The sequence below is a fragment of the Nesoenas mayeri genome (genome assembly GCF_963082525.1).
Source record: "Nesoenas mayeri genome assembly, chromosome: 19".
NCBI lineage: Eukaryota > Metazoa > Chordata > Aves > Columbiformes > Columbidae > Nesoenas > Nesoenas mayeri.
Window position 1 is genome coordinate 4,763,997 of NC_137568.1, and position 17,729 is coordinate 4,781,725.

The 17,729-nt window shown below is 46.2% G+C and overlaps 1 protein-coding gene across 4 annotated transcripts in view; it reads right to left on the minus strand.

The window, feature by feature from the left end:
- Positions 1 to 17,729, minus strand: part of EXOC7 (exocyst complex component 7) — a 20,939-nt gene continuing 3,210 nt past the window's right edge. The window contains exons 5-21 of one of the 4 annotated variants that reach the window (XM_080356618.1): positions 17,209 to 17,431; positions 15,718 to 15,885; positions 14,681 to 14,692; positions 9,876 to 9,968; positions 8,817 to 8,885; positions 7,333 to 7,478; positions 6,867 to 7,019; positions 6,115 to 6,213; positions 5,472 to 5,534; positions 5,084 to 5,150; positions 3,240 to 3,305; positions 2,392 to 2,512; positions 1,891 to 1,986; positions 1,538 to 1,601; positions 977 to 1,018; positions 667 to 800; positions 1 to 259 (exon numbers count right to left, since the gene is read on the minus strand). In XM_080356618.1, coding sequence (XP_080212744.1) covers positions 157 to 259; positions 667 to 800; positions 977 to 1,018; positions 1,538 to 1,601; positions 1,891 to 1,986; positions 2,392 to 2,512; positions 3,240 to 3,305; positions 5,084 to 5,150; positions 5,472 to 5,534; positions 6,115 to 6,213; positions 6,867 to 7,019; positions 7,333 to 7,478; positions 8,817 to 8,885; positions 9,876 to 9,968; positions 14,681 to 14,692; positions 15,718 to 15,885; positions 17,209 to 17,431 — 1,719 coding nt within the window. In that variant the 3' untranslated portion in view covers positions 1 to 156. The remainder of the gene's footprint in view (positions 260 to 666; positions 801 to 976; positions 1,019 to 1,537; positions 1,602 to 1,890; positions 1,987 to 2,391; positions 2,513 to 3,239; positions 3,306 to 5,083; positions 5,151 to 5,471; positions 5,535 to 6,114; positions 6,214 to 6,866; positions 7,020 to 7,332; positions 7,479 to 8,816; positions 8,886 to 9,875; positions 9,969 to 14,680; positions 14,693 to 15,717; positions 15,886 to 17,208; positions 17,432 to 17,729) is intronic. The other 3 variants (XM_080356619.1, XM_080356620.1, XM_080356621.1) reach the window with 3 other exon arrangements.

Here is a 17,729-nt window from a genome sequence, read left to right on the forward strand (position 1 = left end):
TAGTGTTTCCACAGGTTTATAAATCTGATAAATACAAGTATAACGCCCTGCCCACCACAATGGGGCAGGGGAGAAGAGAAGGGAGTCCCAAAGGTTGCTGAGGGAGTGAGTGCAGACGTGTACTTGGCAGCTGCAGAGTACATGACAGCTGGAGATTTATGCTGACGTGTCAAACAGCTTCTCGATCATCTCCCCCACCTGGTCGACCTGGTATTTGATGTACTTCTCGGGGTTCTTGGTGAAGGGCACGTTGCCATATCTGCAAAGGAAGACAACATCCAGGTGACAAATGACTGGAATGCCAAGAGACCCACTGTCTCCTCCTCTGCCGCAAATTGGCTCCACTCCAGCACGTCCCACTTGAATCTGACAGGGCATCTTGTTGGGAGCAAGTGACCTGGTTACAGGTCTCCTGAGGTTTGCATGAACAGCCCAGGGGGGCTCAGAGTTTTGTGCTAGCTAGAACATCTGCACTCACCCCGACCAAGGAATCAGGATGACAGCAGACATTCACAACGAGTACAGTTCAGCTTGGGGATGTTTTAGTGTGCCAGGCTGAGAAGCTGAGGCAGGACAGCAGAAAAACGCCTCAGCTTGAGCTACTCTAGGGTCCAAAGACCTCAGTAAATCCAAATAAAAGAGGACAATAGTGGAAGAAGCCATCACCTGTTCAAGAAGGCACCGTAGGTCTCTTTCACAATGTGTTTCTGTGCCCGGCGGATTTTGTCCCGTTGCTCCACGTCTGGGATTGCCCAGGCCTTCTGGATCTTGCACAGCTCCTCCAGCCCATCATTAAAACCCTGTCCCAAAGTAAAACTCAGTGAGTGTCCTGTCTGCAGTCTCACAGTTTTTTAATGAATCTGATGTCCTCCACCGCTGATGAGCGACAGACAGATCCCCTCCTTAAGCAGATCCTTGGTTTGCCTGTCCCAATGAACAAGGGGATGTTTTTTTACATCATTTAACACCTCCTTACCTTAAAGCGCTCCTTTATCATCTGCCTCTCCTTATCCTTGAGCTGCAAAAAGGAAGAAAAGAATTTTATTTCATGTCCAGAAACATATTTCAAACAGTGTTTGCCCACAGCTCTCCATCCTACCTACTTGGCTTAAATCCCCTCTCTTAAAGCAGGGAAAGAAAGCTGCAGCAAGCAGCACACTCCGCATTCAGCAATTGGCTTTCATCTGAGGTAGATTTAACAAGGGTAATTTTCAGCCGGAACAGACCTAAAAATAGGACTTTGTTATGCTTCTAGCCCTTTCTAAGGGAAGGTCTCTGCAAATCCAAAATAGAAGCATCTGCCCAGGTGAACAATATAAGACTGGAGGCAGAGATGAAAAGACTTGTATGAATCTGGGGCAGGGGAAGTTAGAAGGCAGTGCTGCTCTTCATCTTGTCCCAGGCACAGTATTCACCCCACAGAGCAATATTGGCACAAGATATAAAGAAGGTTTCTGGGAATTTTTGAATATGACAAAGGACAAGATGTTTCCAGCAATCTCTATAATCTCAAAGCCATCCATGTCCATCCTCTCACCTTCACTCCTGGTTGAAAGACAGGCAGGTTTCTCTCTGAGATGTACTCTGTGACCTTCAACCAACTGCATTTGAAATGAGATAGGAAAGAGGCAAAGAGAAAGAGTTACGTCTCACCAGAACATCTATGTCTTCATCCATGACCCAAGGGCCACTCCAGAAAATACACACCCCAAAACTTTCAACAGTGACCCCTTCACAAGTTAAATTAACTGCCTGGAAACCAAAATACTTGGCTTTGGTTTTAGACAAGGCTCTGGTTTAGGCTAATCTCTCCCACTGCTCCAGCAGCAGCAGCTCCCAAGGAGCTTTCAAACTGACATAAATAAGGAAGAGCAGAGGACATTGCCCGACCTGCGCTGGTAGGTCTGGATCTGCTGTTCGATGAGCTCCCGGTAAGACCTCTCAGCTGTCTTCTGTGTCACAGCTACCAACTGGATCAACTCAGACCTGAAAGAACAGAAAACCTGCAGAAGCACATGAGCCATCTGCTCTCAGGGCTGCTAGCAGGATGGTAACATTTCAAGCCCCTAACAAGATGATCTTTCCAATAAACAGGACCTTGAAATGCATAAATTGGGAGACAAAAGCTACTCCAATTTACTTTCCAAAGCCATGCCCTCAGTCCTCCCAAGATGAAAGGATCCTCTGAAACCTAAGGCCATCTCTGATGCTTTTATCTTCCACTCTTGTGCAATGCGATGTTTATAACGGTGCAAAGGTTTCAAATGGGCAGTTTCAAGAGTGGAAGATAGAGCAGAGATGAGGCAGGTCAGCAAGCAAATGCAATCAATACAGAGCCCTGCTCCAAAACCAGCCTACACTTCAGGGATATCTACCTGGATACACACTTACTTTTCCAAAGATTTCAGAATGTAGTTGTAGTTGTTGTGCAGGAAAATGGCACTCAAAGCTGTGTCTTCATAAACCTTGGATTTACTAAGAAGGTTAAGCTGCAAGTTGCCCAGCACTTTGCCTAAAAGAGGGAGAAAGAGAGGACTAAAAGTTTTGCACTGAAACTTCTTGTTACTGACAATCCAAACCGAGTGCTCTGTACTGTTGCTGTGGGCCCACAGCAAAGTGAACAGCACAGCTCCAACAGCACATACAGACAAGGGTACAATCACATATACTTAACAACTCTAAGAGCGTTAGGCACATCTTTTATCAGAAAGCCACCAAAACCCTCAGTGTGAACTAACACCTTTGTTGCAAGTGGCAATACCATTGCCTTCTGTGTTCAGAGTAAGTCCCAGGACCAGCATGGGCAATCAGACTCAGTCTGACCATGAAACAGGCTCAGATTCCAAAGAATCTGACGGACCTGATTCTCACTGTACCTGTACAAGGAAGCACTGTGAACTCATCTCGCTATCTCACTATAAAATGCACGAGTTTTAGAGCCCCTTTGGCAGCTCAGAGCTTCTGTGGGGCTGGAGGTGCAAAGCACCAGGTCAGAACTGTTTGAGACAACTGATGACAACAGCTCTGCAGCACAGTGAGCTGCTGCACTGTGTTCTGTCCTGTCCAGCTGTAACAGCCTTAAACTCTCACTTTGATACTTTATCTATCCCTCCCATCAGACTCAAGCTCAAACACAGAAAGATATCACGGCATAAGAAATGCAGCCTGTGCTCTTCACCCAAGAATGGGCCAAGTGAAGGACAGGCATAGGGCAGCAGCGGGTTGGTGTGAATACTCACAGATGTAGGTGCTCAGCAGCCGCCTGCTGAACTCTGAGCTGTAACTGCTAGCTGAAGAGCTGGTCTCTGAAAAGAAAAGAGCCTTAGGCCAGTTAACATGCCACAAGGAAGCGGGGTATGGGTGGTCAGCCTGCCTCTATTCAAACAAGCCTCATCCCTGTTGCTATGGAATTAGCGCAGAGCTCCCATAGACAGAGAAATTAGCTCCTGGCTTCAGCACCAATTGTCAGTGGCTTATCCAGGGTGAGTGTGGAAGAGTTCTGCACCCCTCAGCCCTTGTACCTGCAACAAGTGCTGAGCACCCCCGCAGAAATCTCTCCTTTTCTTCCTAGTGCTTAGAGGATAGAGTCTTAATCAGGAATAGAGTCATTAAACACATCTTCATGTCCTTTCTCCCACCACCCAAAAAGGCTTTGTAAGCACTAGAAATTTGCGATCAGAGAACAAATAAGCCAGAGCTGTTAACAGCAGGCACACAACAGGAACTGAAACAAGGAAAAGGGCTCTGGGAAGTTTCAGCCATCCCCATGGTTGCTGCGAGGGCCTGCTTTGCTCTGTACGAGGGACTGCCCCAGCGTGGGAGCCTGCCCGTGCAAGCAACGACTCCGGGCTGGCACATGTTCCTCTGTCTATGCATAAGAGGTGGCTTTCTGACCTCAAGGGCTTGTGGGCATGGGTCCCACAGGACACGTGGGTGGCTACCTCCTCCTCCCCCCACCAGAGAGTTTGGCAGTCGGTCCTAGCTCGGGTGGTCCGAGTTCAGAAGCACCTCATGGGAAAGGCCTCGAGGCTCCTGTTGCTGGGAGCTGGACAATGAGGAGCAGAGCGCACACGGGATGAAGCACGACACCAGTTGGGCCAATTTGCTGTCCGTGCCAAAGAGATTCAGCGCCACGGCTTTAGCCTGTTCCAGCTCATGTGACATCCCTCACTGTCTGCTGGTGACAAGCCCTCCCTATTCTCTCCAACCCACTGGCAAGAGTTACTTGCCCTCCCCTTTTTTTCCTTTTCAATTATGTGTTAACTTATTTACCACTCCTGGAGGATAAAGAATTAACATACATCACCAGAGTCCAAGGCAATATGACCAGGTACGTGTGGGTAAGTCTGCTTACCTCTGTGATCTAAAGGAATATTGTATGTGTCCCCAAGAACTACAAAGATTAGGCAGAGAGAAAAGGGGAGGGAGGAAAGAGAAAAAGAAATGCAAAGTGCAAAAAGACAGGTTAGAGACCACCATCCCTTTGAGAACAAAGCAGATATTAACACAGAGCAGCCAGAGCTACACAGGAGAGCAGGCAGGAGTCCCTTCAAGGCCACAAACGGAGCTGGAGATCACAGAGGAGAGGCAGAGTCTAACCAGAGTCCCAGCTTGAGCACAGCTAGATGCTGAGCAGATTATTGCTGCTGCTGTTATATTCTGACCAGAAGATGTGGCAGAGAAGGGCAGCATAGCCTAAACTAAAGCCGACTCAGCTGGACCAGCCACCCTCACTCCAGTACAGTCACAGGGGACCAGCCCAGTAACAGATCTAAAGCTCAACAACCAAGGCATTATCCTCTCCTGATACCACAAAGTCCATGAGCAATAAACACCATCCCAAGGGTATGTGGTAGGAGCAAGTGTGGGAAGGCGAATGTGGAAACTCTCTGCATCCCCTGGAGTTCTCCAGATAAACAACTATGTGGTCATGGCAGATCAGAGGACAAGACAAACCACAGGGTGAAGGACAGGAGAAGAACAAGCTCATAGTGCATGTGGAGGTTTGATCTTTTTAGGGGAGACATCCAGACAATTTGGGGAAGGAACTGCATGCCCAAGCAAACCCCATGCACATACGTACCTTGCGATGCCAGCATGGCACCTGCTGTCTCCTGAAAATCCAACAATTGCTGTAGGAAAAGGATGGCCTGGAAGCAAGGGAGGGAGGTTATGAGTAACCAACATTGCTTCTCCTATCTCCGGTATTAAGAATCATGAAGGACCACTTGTTCCTCCACACTTAAGAGCCTTCTAGAAACAAACCACTACACTCTTTTGAGTTGCTGGGTTTTACCCACACAGTCACATCATGGCTTAGCAAGGGTAACTAGCTAATCTCTCCATGGAAGCCAGTTAATTGCCCTTCCAAAACTAAGACAGCTTAACTTAAGACATTTCCCTACTGCTCTTTCTAAAACCATTTCAGAAGTTGTTTTTCACAAAGGATGGTTCAACCCTTCATCACATACATTACTGGTGAGTTCATGAACTGTCCCATCTTTCGGCATATTATATTCCTTGTCCGGATCGTTCTAAGAAGGGAAGAGAGAGAAATAAGGTAAGCATGTAAGAAAATTAAAGTCATCTACAAGACAACCGCTGCTGCAAGTGAGCTGTAGGCTTGTCTATCATCCTCTCTCAACATCCTCAGACCCAGTGCTCGCAGTGCCATCTCCTGGCACTCAGAATGGTAGCTCAGAACCACAGGGGTTTGTTCAGCATGTGAGCATCAAATGCTCAGCTCACCCACCAGGCAGTGCATTCACAGTTCAACTTGAGTCCTCCAAAATTTTTGAAGCCAGCAATTTTTCTTCCTTTTTAAATAGGATTAAATTCTGAGATTGACTTGGTATCTGCAGAGGCCTGGAAGCTCATGGCAATTTATTTGTAGCATGCCCATTAAAGGTCTTAGGCAGAGGTCTCCTGTACTTGAAATCAGCACCAGGCATTTGGTATTTGCAGCAAAGTGATGCAGCAAGCACAGGCCTGCTTTACAGTCAGAAACTATGTGGCCTTATGGAAAGCAGAACACTAAATTTGGGGTGCTGCTCAGCAAACCCCTCTGCCAAGCCTGCTGCTCTTGCTAAGAGAGAACATTGAGGAGAATCCTACCTTAATGTTGTCTGCAAACTCTTCCAGGGCCTTCGCACCGGTGGTCTCCATGGAAGTGATCAGCCCCGGCAGTTTGTTCTTAGTGCCTGCTGCAGTTCCCTGGAATAGTCCCATATCAGAGATCAGAGAGGGAAAACAAACAGTATCTGAACTTCCATTCAGCACCTACCTTCCCTGATCCTCTAGCCCAGCATCTCATTCTCAGTTCTCCATGTGCCAGGAAAATATTTAAAGCACCATCAACAACGTGTGAAATTCTGCATTCCTCAGCCAGTCAGGATGAAACGATGTTGTGACCCTAACAGTTACCAGAATATTTCCTCTAATGCAGTACCTGATATAGGAGGTTGGTGCATCAAAGTCACCAGCTGGAAGCAGATGGAAAGGCCATATTTGATACCTGGAGAACCTTGTGGCATGGTCTAAGCAGGCTGTCCTCAGAGCAGCCCATCTTCCAGAATTCAGCAAGCAGAGTCTAAACTAAGCTCAACAGGGATGAAACACCACGTATACAACAGATTAATGTAGATGGTCCATCACCAGGTCACGTCTTGAACTGAAAAGAACTGCTTGCAGTGCCAAGTTGCTGATTCATCACCACAGAAAGGAGCAAGCTGCATTTGTGTCACTTCCAGTCCACGCTGGAGAGCAGAAGCTACACATCTTTCTTCAAAGACACTGTGATCATCCCTTTCAAAAAGTTCTCCAGACAACCCAAGCCACAGGACCCTCTCCAGTCCCATAACGCTTACCTGCAAGACCTGGTCAAATTCTGGCTTCATCTGCTTGAGATGTTTAAGGATGGGGAAGATAGTGAGCACAGCCGAATAGTCGTGTCGGATGATGGCTTTCCGGGCAGCTGAGACAATGTTGTCACCCTCCATGATCAAGTTATCTAATGACTCCTGCAACAAAGCCGGAGAGTCAGAAGGAAGCAGGACAGCTTTTGCCCAAGCAGCACAAGGGGCTCAATGCAGGACACCTGTTAATTAGTGATGGGTCATTTGTGTTACCCAGTGAGAGACTGAGCAAATGTTCTTCAGGGCCTGTGCAGGCCCCTGTTCCCTGCAGAGGTCCTGGAGGAAAGTCCTAGCACTGGTGGTGTGCTTGGGCACCCACAGCAGGTGCTGGAATCCACATCCTCACAATGAAGAGGAAGGGAAAAAGACCTTGTGCGTACCTTTTACAAAAGAAGCCAAGCAGAGAGGCTCAACTGACCTGGATGAGAGAATCAAAGGTCTTCTTCTGGTGGTGTTCCGGGACGATTTCTGTCAGGAGCTGGTATTCGCTCTGGGCCAGTTTGACAAAGGCACTAACGCAGTGAATGTACGCATCGATCTCGATGTCGAAGACGTCATCCCTCCCTGTAAGGGCAAGATGGCTTTGAGAGAGAATAAAATTCACACTGAGCTTCCAGCAGCTCTGTCCACTCCAAGGCCTTGGTTTACACAAGGAGCACAAGGTTCCTCTGGAAAAGGTGATTCTGGCTTTACACCCGTCCTTGTGTGAGAACAAGAGTCATCTTCTCACCAAACCTGTCCCCTGGGTTTGTGCATGGGAAGCTCTGCATACCCTGCAGGAGGGAACGTCAACTGCAGCTCAGGAAATGGGCTCTTTCAGCTCTTTCCAGCCTCCTGACAGAAGGCAAGTTTGGAGCTCTTCTGGGATACAGGCTAAATTTAATCAAGGGCTTGAACACAGAGTACTAAACTCAGGAAGGTCTGAGGTGAATTATTCAACATCTCTGCTTGTATTTTTAGAATTCCTTATCTCCATCTGCCATGTAGATGAAGAACATCCATTTTGCATCAACCTTTCTGGGAAATCAAGGCTGTCCTGGTAGGCAGTGTCTTCCCACAGGCAGAAACAAAAGATAAAACCCAAGGAGATGAACACTGAAATCCTGCAAAGCAGAAATATCACCACAGCTAGGTGAGCTATCTGCCACACAACGCTGCATCTAAATGCAAATATTGGAGCTGTAGTGTACAAATATCTCAAAGATCCAGCAAAGAACCTACGTGGTAGGCGTGAGAAGTGCTGGTGTGACACAAGGGCCCACAGCAACTCATGCCAACCACCAGTGGGGTGTGTCAGCGGGACAGACACAAACAGATTCACACCATCCTGCATTACTCAGATCCCTGTAGTAACTACTACAAAACAGCAAGATTACACACAGAGCTGCTCTAAGCCACAGGCTGCTGCTGCTTCCCTCCTCCCAGCAACAGCTGCATCTTTGGATGGAGAAAGAACCAGTTCTTCCCTACACTGACAGGCCCCCACTCAGGTTGATCTTTTAAAGGTTATAGTCAGCAGGGGGACAAACGTGATGTGGTTTTACAGACTGCCTATGGTGGACAGTGACCCACTCTATCACATGCTGCACGTGATCCCTTCCCTGTCTGCTTCGCTTCAACACCGAACAAGCCAGTAGCTTCCTATAGGGAAGTGTCCTTCAGCAAGGTGGCCACCAGTCATTGCTTGGACAAAGTTGGGGTTCCCTGTTTGAGGGCTTGGGGTGTGTGTGATTAGTAGGAGTGAATTCTACTGAGAAGAGCCAGAGCTTCATAGCCAGAGAAGGCCAATGCTCCAGGACTGCCCATGCAGATGAACAGCCGCTGGCTACAAAACTACTGTGACACATGCTGAAAACAAGGGATGTTAGCCAGCTTGTTATGAAGTGACAACATGGTACTTACCCGCGGCCGGCCCATGCTTGTCGCTCAAGGTATCGCAAAGGTGTTTAACTCGTAAGTCATGCTCATGACCTAGTGAGATGTCAGCCGGCACAAACAGAAGGCGCAATTTATCCAGGGCGGTTACAGCATAGATGCTCACACTGGCTGGAAGATGCTTCAAGCTTGGCTTATTTGATCTGATGGACACTTTTTTCCCTAGACAGTCCCAGGAATGCTACCTGACCAAATCCCTTTGTCGGGCTATGTAGCAGTAGCAACCCTTTGAAACCTGATGAGAAGTGCGAGTTAAGTCATTTTTTAGGCCACAGGAGTCCCTTGAATCCTCTTGCCATAAGTTCTGAATGGGATAGCAGGCACCAAAGTCCAATTTGTACACAGAGCCATTATGAATCCAAACTCAAAGCCCTGTTCAACACTGAGAATTTTTTTTTGCCCCAAAATGAGTGATTTAGTCACCATCTGGGATTTAGTAGATTACAATGCGGGTGCTGAAGAGATCTGCTTTGGAAGCCTACATAGCAGGAGATGGAAAAGTCTTACAGATGCTTTGAAGCAAGTGACCTCTTCTCCCTTATCTGGTACAACCTCTATGAGCAGAGGAGAGCAGATTATGGAAAATGACCATTTATGTAGGTCTCCATGGAGAAAATGTTCTGGCATGATGCACTGAGCTAGCTGTGGTCTGACACTTCAGCATCAGGTTTGGAAGGGTCACTAGGAAACTGAGTATCTCCAAGTCCAGGCAAAAAGAAAAGACAATAGAAACACCACAAGCAGATGTCATCAGAGCAGAACTTCCATTAGCCAGGTGGCTACGGTGGGTCAGCTGCTTGAAAGTAACATTGCCCTCCACCTGTACTCATGTTTATGGAGACTTTGATATTCAGACACAAAATTGAGAGAAGAAATTTGGCCCTCCAGCATCTCCTTGGTTCCCCAAGGATAGCTGCACCTATCCATTGCTGTCCACCAAGCACTAGGCTAATGGAAGTCCCACCTGGAAAAGCAAGGCTGATACACAGAGAAACTCAAGGGTGAAGTAGCTAGAGCTGTGATTACCTTCCATAGGAATGAGGTTAGAGGCCCCCTTTTTCCCATCTAGACCATGCTGAGAGTACTGTTTCAGAAGGTTCTGAGCCTTACGGATCGTGCCTGTCACCAGAGCCAGAGAGAAGAGACAAGAAGACCTAGAAAATGAGTGAAAGAAAACAAACCCAGAACACCAGCCCTCCACCAGCAAGCCACCTGGGCCCAGCAAGAGGATGCTGGGCACCAATGAGCATGCTCAGTGCAGGAACATGAACCCCAAACTCATGTCCAAGTGTGCGGATACAAGGGCATTTCCAGACTGTTTCCCTGCTTTGGTGGGGGGAAGGCAGGAATTCCAGACAGGGTTACAGAATCAGAGAGTGCTCAAATCAGCTTCGTGAGAAAACACGATCAGAGGAGGGAAGCAACAAAGCACCCTCCCCTGTAAGGGTTTTATTTAAACTGGTGCTCCGCATCCAAGCATCCAGGTTTGTTGTTTCCCTTAGCTGCGGGAGCAGGGCTTTGCAGTACGGACAACTTCTGTCCAGCAGCACACTCCCTGCTCCCCAGAGCCACAATCGCAGCCGCTCAGTTAGAGCTGCAGAAAAAGGGGCCCTTCCCAGGGGTATTTGCTGAGCATGCTCAATATAGACCCATCAGAAGCCCCACAGCCAAGCCAAGGAATGATCTCTGGCATTACAGGAAGCAATAAAAGGGTGACAACCTCTGGGCTCGAGAGAGCAATCACAGCAGCAATTCCCATCACAGCAATCATAGAATAATAGGTGCTGCCCACCCATGCCTAACTCGTATTAAGTCACCCCAATCCCCAAGACATTTCTCTTCTAAGGAACTGCAAATCAATTAAAACCATGGAAAAAAAAATAACACTGGGTTAAAAGATTTATACTTAACACACAAAAAACAGACAGAAGGGAACAAAAGCCAGTGCTGGATATACAGCTAGAAAGCACAAAACAATGTGTTAATGTGACAACTGGAGACTAAGCACTGTTTCCACATTAAAAGGTTAGTCGTCATGCAACAAGCTACAATTATCACAATCACATGGACACCCTCTCACAGCAGAATTTTGCAGTTGCCTGCGCAACAGGGAACAAAGTTTTGGGAAGGTAGAAAGAGTTTCTACAGGAGACCCAGATGAAACCAGTAAATGAAGAAGGATCCGAGAAATAAAAATGCTGCTGCCAAAATTAAGAATTGTTCTTTTGCTTTAAAGTAATAAATACTTCAAGCACGTAGAAAATCCCTATTTCTACCAGTGACTGCGAGCCACAGCACAGCCTGGAAATGAGTGTGGGCTGCCCAAATGCTAAGGACTGTGACCCTGATGGGAAACCCACACACTGCTGTGGAACAGCACCCCGGGGTGCAGGACGGCTTCATCCTGTAAAGCGATATACAGCAGGGGGAATGAGACTTCACATCCCCCAGACAGGGCATCTCTAATGGGGAAAAACAAGGAGAGCAAAGTTCCCACTGAATTACCAAGCTGCCTTAACCTGGTGCACTCGCTAATTAACAGAACATGGTTCCTAATGTGTCATGTTTCACTGGCAGCATTTTTCTTCTACCAGTTCAGAGTGTTCTTAATCACTTAGTGAAGAAAAAAATAATCATTTCCATAAAACATTCTTCTAGCAGGAAAAACTCCCCTGTAGACCCACACCAGGGAGGTGGGAAGACTAAACACCCTTGCTGCACTGATGTATTTGATTGTAGCTTTTGCCACATGATCAAATGAGAGGGCTCTGCCACTTCTTCCAGGCTTCCCAATGCTCTTCACACTTCCACTTTATCATTAGCTACTTTCAGAAATCTTAAGAGTTTGGGCACAACAGTAAGTTTCTCTGAGCAGGCAGGGTGTAGCAAGTTCTAGAGGTGCACTGAGCTCGCTCTTCCTGCTCTTCCCATGGCCCAGCTGCTGCAGAGCAGCTCAACCCAGGTACTGTTCTACTAGTTCTTTCATCTTTCCCACTTGCTTTCAAGCATCCAGGGGAAGGAAAAAGAAAAAATAAAGAGGGTAAATGGGTGTGAAAGCCAAGCAGACAGTCAAACTGCTGCTGCTGTCAATAGGATCTCACTTCACAGATATGTGGTGTGTGTCTCCACAGTCCACCCTGACAGCTGCTGCTCAGATGAGAGCAAAAACCACCTCTGCTGCATTTCATTTGAGTAAGCACAATTACCCGTGTTTACACTGACACACACGGAGCTTCACAGGCATCACTCCAGTGCTGCTGTATCCCCCCTACTTAGCATTGCAATTAGGCTTTAATGGATTCCAGTGGAAGCCAAATGCTTTTGTTCCCTGATTGTTTTCCCCTGTTAGGCAGCTCACAAACCAAATGGGATGGCATTTCAGCTACTAATGAAATCATCACATCCAAGCCAGGCAGTAATCAATATGGGAAGTGGGAAGCAGGAACAGGCTCTTTATCCTGCCACACTCAGACTCTACAGCCTGCCTTCAGGCAGCACCTCGGGGCTAGGTAAACTGGAAAAGGGCTTGAAAAGAACCTCCAAACCCCCCCTCAAAGTCAAAAATCACCTGAAACCTCCTGTTTCTCTATTCCATTGAGAGTTTTCTAACCACGCAGAAGGGCAATGCATCCTCTTTTCTGAAGCACCAGCTGCTGGAGTCCATACAAAACTGGCTAAAACTCCCTGGCTTTCGCTGTAGGCAGCCAGACTGGGTGCCCCACCAGCATCTTCCAGCCCTGTCCTCCCCAGCAATGCAGAGCTTCTGAGCTACCTGCTGCTCTCAAGCCAACAGAAGTGCACTGGGTCTACAGGCATCACAAAGAAGCGACTACCTTAATATTTTATGTGCATTTGTTTGCAGCAAGCTGATTTGGGAACCTGAATACATTTGCCTTCTGAGACAGACTGCTGACATTTCAAACAGAAAACTACTAGGAAAAAAAAAAGCCCACTTCGTCAGTACAACTTGACTTAGCAAGTTGCAGTTAAGAGAAGGGAACTCTGCATCTCCAGCAGCCAGACTTTCAACTGCATGTTGTAACAACATGAGATGATACAGAGTACACCAACAAATGAAACAATAATGAAGAGATAAAGACCCTCCGAAACAATACACAGACATGTAATAATAGTATGTTCTCCAAAATCCAATATAGCACCGGGAGATAGGGCGTTTTTTCTGCCTTGTTACCCTGTCCCTAATGCCTCACCTTCCCTTTAGCTATAGCCTCTCTTGCTCTCTACTTTGTGGGTAAACAGGTCATAGCACATCAGATTTAGTTTGTTATTTATTCCTCGCAACAGGTTAAAGTGTGCATTGGGGTGTGCGCTGGGATATTCTTCCTTAAGGACTAAGGAAATCAACTCAGTTGTTGGAACAATAAGAAAACGCCAGGTCTGAAACACCTTTGGTTAGACTGGACTTTACTTACCAAAGCAATAGCACAGAAGAATTAAAAAAATATATATATAAATCTTTGTCCATAATTGAACAAAGGCTAAAATCGCGGAATTAAACACTGAGATTAATATTGCTGCTGTGTCAGAAGGTGTTAGACCTCCATTTCATGAGCTGTCCTTGAAAGCTGCTCAAAGACTATTTTTCCCGTATTTAATTTCACTTTAGTACAATTTAATAGCCAAAGAGATGGCCAGTGTATGAGGTTTAATCACCTCCATTCTTAAAGAGCTACAGTCTGGTTCTCTGTACTTGTTCACAGAAGACTGGAGACAAATTAGCCACTATTTTTTCTTGAGATTGACAATACCTCAATAGATGATTTGAAACGCTCTTTCCTTCAGACACCGTCAGCTCTAAGTTCATTCAGACTGTGCTCTGTGCTTCTACCTGGCCCATCTCACAAACTCCAGTTGAACTGGACAAAAAGAGGCAAAAATCTTCTGGCAAATCTACAGGAGAGACATTCATTGTGACAAGTAATTTTGGATGCTCAAATGCATCCATTTTGTAGGATCCCCATTTGTAAGGAACAAATGCTTGAAGGCTCCTTTCTCTACTCTCTATGTGAGCATCCAGGATCTGAGACACAGTAAAAAAAAATCCTAGAGATTTTTTTTAAATGTACCTTCATCCCTGAGTAGTTACTTACAGCACAGGGAAGATATTTCCATTTGCCAGGCTGCTCAGAAACATTTGCCAACCATGCGGACTTCACAGCAACCAAAACCCGGGGATCTTTTCAGTATCAGGTGATAACTGGAAACTGTGGACCAGATTTGAAGCATCCACAACCTGAGTAGCTCATGGCTCAGCTACAGATCCTCACCTGGTTATCTTTCCAGTAGAGAAAAATTAAAATAAATAATTTTTACCTATTGTAATCATGCTCTTGGGCAGAAGCCACTGTTCAGGAGCTGAACACAAGTGACTGCCATCATGCTTAGGAGCAATTTTAAACACTGTTTTTCCACCATATGCAGCACAGCTAGTTCTCCTCTGCAAGAAGATATTGTCCTTACATGTCTCCCAACACTGGAGACAAATTATTATGCAAGTAACTACCTGCCAAACTCCAAAGGAAAGCCAAGTGTGAGGTGAGACATCTTCTTGTCAGGGGAAAACTCACTTTGTGTATCAGCTCTCAGGAACAGCTCCAGGGCACAGCAGCAATGGCACAGATTGATTTTAAAAAACCAGAGGGGTGATCTCTGGATGTCACAGCCTTCTCCAGGCAGTTCTCCCTCTCCAAATATCCCAGGCACACCCTCTGCTTTAGCAAGAAGAGGCCCAGCAAAGCCTCTCCACACACAGAAGTGAAGAGAGAGAGCGAGCACCAGGGCCAGCACACGCACACATAGACACACATTACCTGGGATGAGGACTGCATTCACATCAGGGTTATAAAAATAAACATAACAGAATTAAAATGTGTATTTACTTTCCTCCCTTCGCCCATCTCATCCATCCCCTACCCTTACCCACATTTCTTACTATTTTCCTGAATCCAGTAAGAATATTTGGACAACACACACACAAAAAAAATACTGGGGTAGGAGAGTATCTGCCAGGCAAATACACAGAAATACAAACTTTTCTGACTTCCATCATTATTACAGAGGAGACAACAGCGTGCTATGACACACAGAGGTACAATATTGCTGTGCTCTCCTGGCTGTGCTCCCACTAGATGGCACATTTCAGAGACAGGAACTCCAGTTCTGCCCTTCATATACCGGAGTGATCGGCCTCAACAGCTACAAAAATTGCAGCAAAACTCCATTATGAGGAGAGGTGGAATAACCCACCAGTCATATCCATGACTCTTCAAGAGATAGATCAAGGTAATAGCTTTAACAGTCCTTCCAAAATTCAGAAAATTTCAGATGTTCTTTCTGAAGGCATCTACCTAGTTCTCATCTCAGCCCCTGATGAGTTCCTTATTTCCTAGCACAAGAATTTATTCATAACCAGTTATTAAAGTGATGTGTTTTATCAGATCTGAGTTCGATCTTGCTGTTGCACAGGCTATATTCCATATTCCAAGGCTGAGGACAGGTGTTCTCAGATCATATCCTTTTACAGCCCTCTCAGGTCTCTTTTTACTTCCCTCCTTTGTTAAGGCAATAGCCTTTTCTCTCCCTGTACACAAGACCCCTCTCCTCCCTTTACATAACCCAAAGAATAGACCTGATGACTTGACAAAGGGAGACAGAAAATGTCTGTACTCTCATTGCTGAATTCAGGGCAGAGAAGAGGTGCTTATCTCTGAAATAACACCCCTACTCCTGTCCTAAAAGCACATTTTAGACACAGAGGCTACCTCGGCAGTGAGAAGGCCTGCAGATACACATTCAATATCCAGACAAGCCAACAGACAAGACAGAGATCCCCCTTGCAGGGACTCACCTGGTCTCTTGATCGGCTTCTTGGTGGGGGTGTCCTTCCTTTTGTTCTGAATGGCAGGGGAATAGGGCACCCCCGAGGAGGAGCTGCTCTTACGGAAATGGTCTTTCAGCCCCTTGATGGAGCGGTCGAGCTGGACCGAGCGGATTTGGAAGTAAACAGTCATGAAATCTAAGGAGACAAAGTAAAAAGCAAGATTGTAAGCAAAACTGGAACACTAAATGGTTAAATAAACCTTTCCTGAAACACTCTGTGCCCCTAAGGGGAATTAGTAGTGTAGACCTAGGGCTCAAAGTAAGTGGTTTTCTCTCCTAGAGCCTCGCCTATTTTCTCCAAAAACTTTTTCTTCCTTTCCCTGCAGTATTCATCCCATCCCTTCCACGATGGGGATTAAATTAAGTCTGTGCACCACTACCAAGAGCACATCAGTTGTAGAACTGACGGAAGACGTTTAACAATTCAGTACTCAGTTTCTTCATGAGATACTTTACACACTTCTCTGGATTCAGGGCACTCAGGAAGTAAATGAGGTGTCCATCATTTGAAAGCAAATAAAACTGGCTAAACAAAATATGCTATATAAGCTTGAGCTGCCTTTGATCATGGCAAAATTCTTAAGGAGCTTTCAAAGATGTTCGTCGTGCTTGGTAAGCACAGTAATCCCCACTCAGAAGCCAATTGTTGAGGTGGGGGATGATTCCATGAGGTGTATGTGAAAGTACAGGATTCCTGTAACAAGTCCGCAAAGTCATTCACTCCCAAAGGAAAAGTTAAGGGTTATATAGAGTTAATAAAAGTTACATAGAGTATAAAGCTATATGCAGATTTTGATGCTGCAGAGAAGTAGAGACACGTACTGACTGAAGAAAGTCTTTTGTGCTGCTTTCCCTGCACCCTTGGTCACATTTAGTGCAAAAAGTTGTGTTCATAAATACTGCCCAAAAACGAATAAGCAACCTGCGGCTTGCACGTTTATAATACCTGAGCACTAGATAGTTGCAGCTCCATCAGAAGGCATTAGAGATGCAAGTTAAATGGATTTCTGCTACAGGACAGACTATGCATTAAGTTAATTTGTGCTTTATTTACACAGATTTTGCTCTCAACATATCCAGCAGCAGATCATTTTATTCAACTGAAAAACTACACTTGAGTCTTACTACAAATGCTGAAAAACCAAACCAAACCAAAAAAAACCAGGATCTCAAGGTGACTGAAAGGAGACTGAACTAGTCACCTGAAAGGAGCCACTAAGGCAGTCCCTAGTTTTGCTAGCACTGGTAGCTACCAACAGCAGCACTACTCAAGGTTTATTAGTCACAGCAGCACCTGAGCAGGGGCTTCACGGAGGAAGGAGTGTGACCTACAAGCCAAGCTGTGCAGTGCTACACAACCCCCAACACCCTGCTTTTGCTCTCAACCACATACAAGCCGCGGCTGGAGAGTGCTCACCTAATATAAAACGTCGAGGGAACAACACGCAGCACTACAAACCTTGATTCCTGCCGTTTTCCACCAGCCAGCCAGAAATGCGGATGACGTCGTGCAGGACACTCTCTGGGAGATGCTCCAGAGACATCTCCTCCTGTGTCTCCATTTCATCGTCCCCGCTGATCAGGTCCAGGATGAGAATGGGCGGGACTGGCTTGGTGTGTCGTGTCATCAAGCTGCGAAACTCGGACTCCAGAGACTCCTTGCCCCTCTCAAAGAGGGATTTCTGGCACAAAACAGAAGGAGGACAGAGGAGCACAGGGCTTCTGTAATCACCCATGAGTATTTCTGCACAAGAACATATTTTCTGAAGTGTTTCTAACCACTGTCAAGTGGTTTGTGCTTTAAGCTCCAGCAAAGCCTGTAACTAAGAGACATTTAAAGTGAATTAAATAAAAAAAAGCTTGGGAGTTGCTCAGTTTTCAAGTGGGATTTAAACACATCTCCCACTCTGCTCAAGCAGTTGAAGGGTTGACAAGAGCTAATCAGGAGGACATTAAATCAGCTCCACCACATGTGCAAGA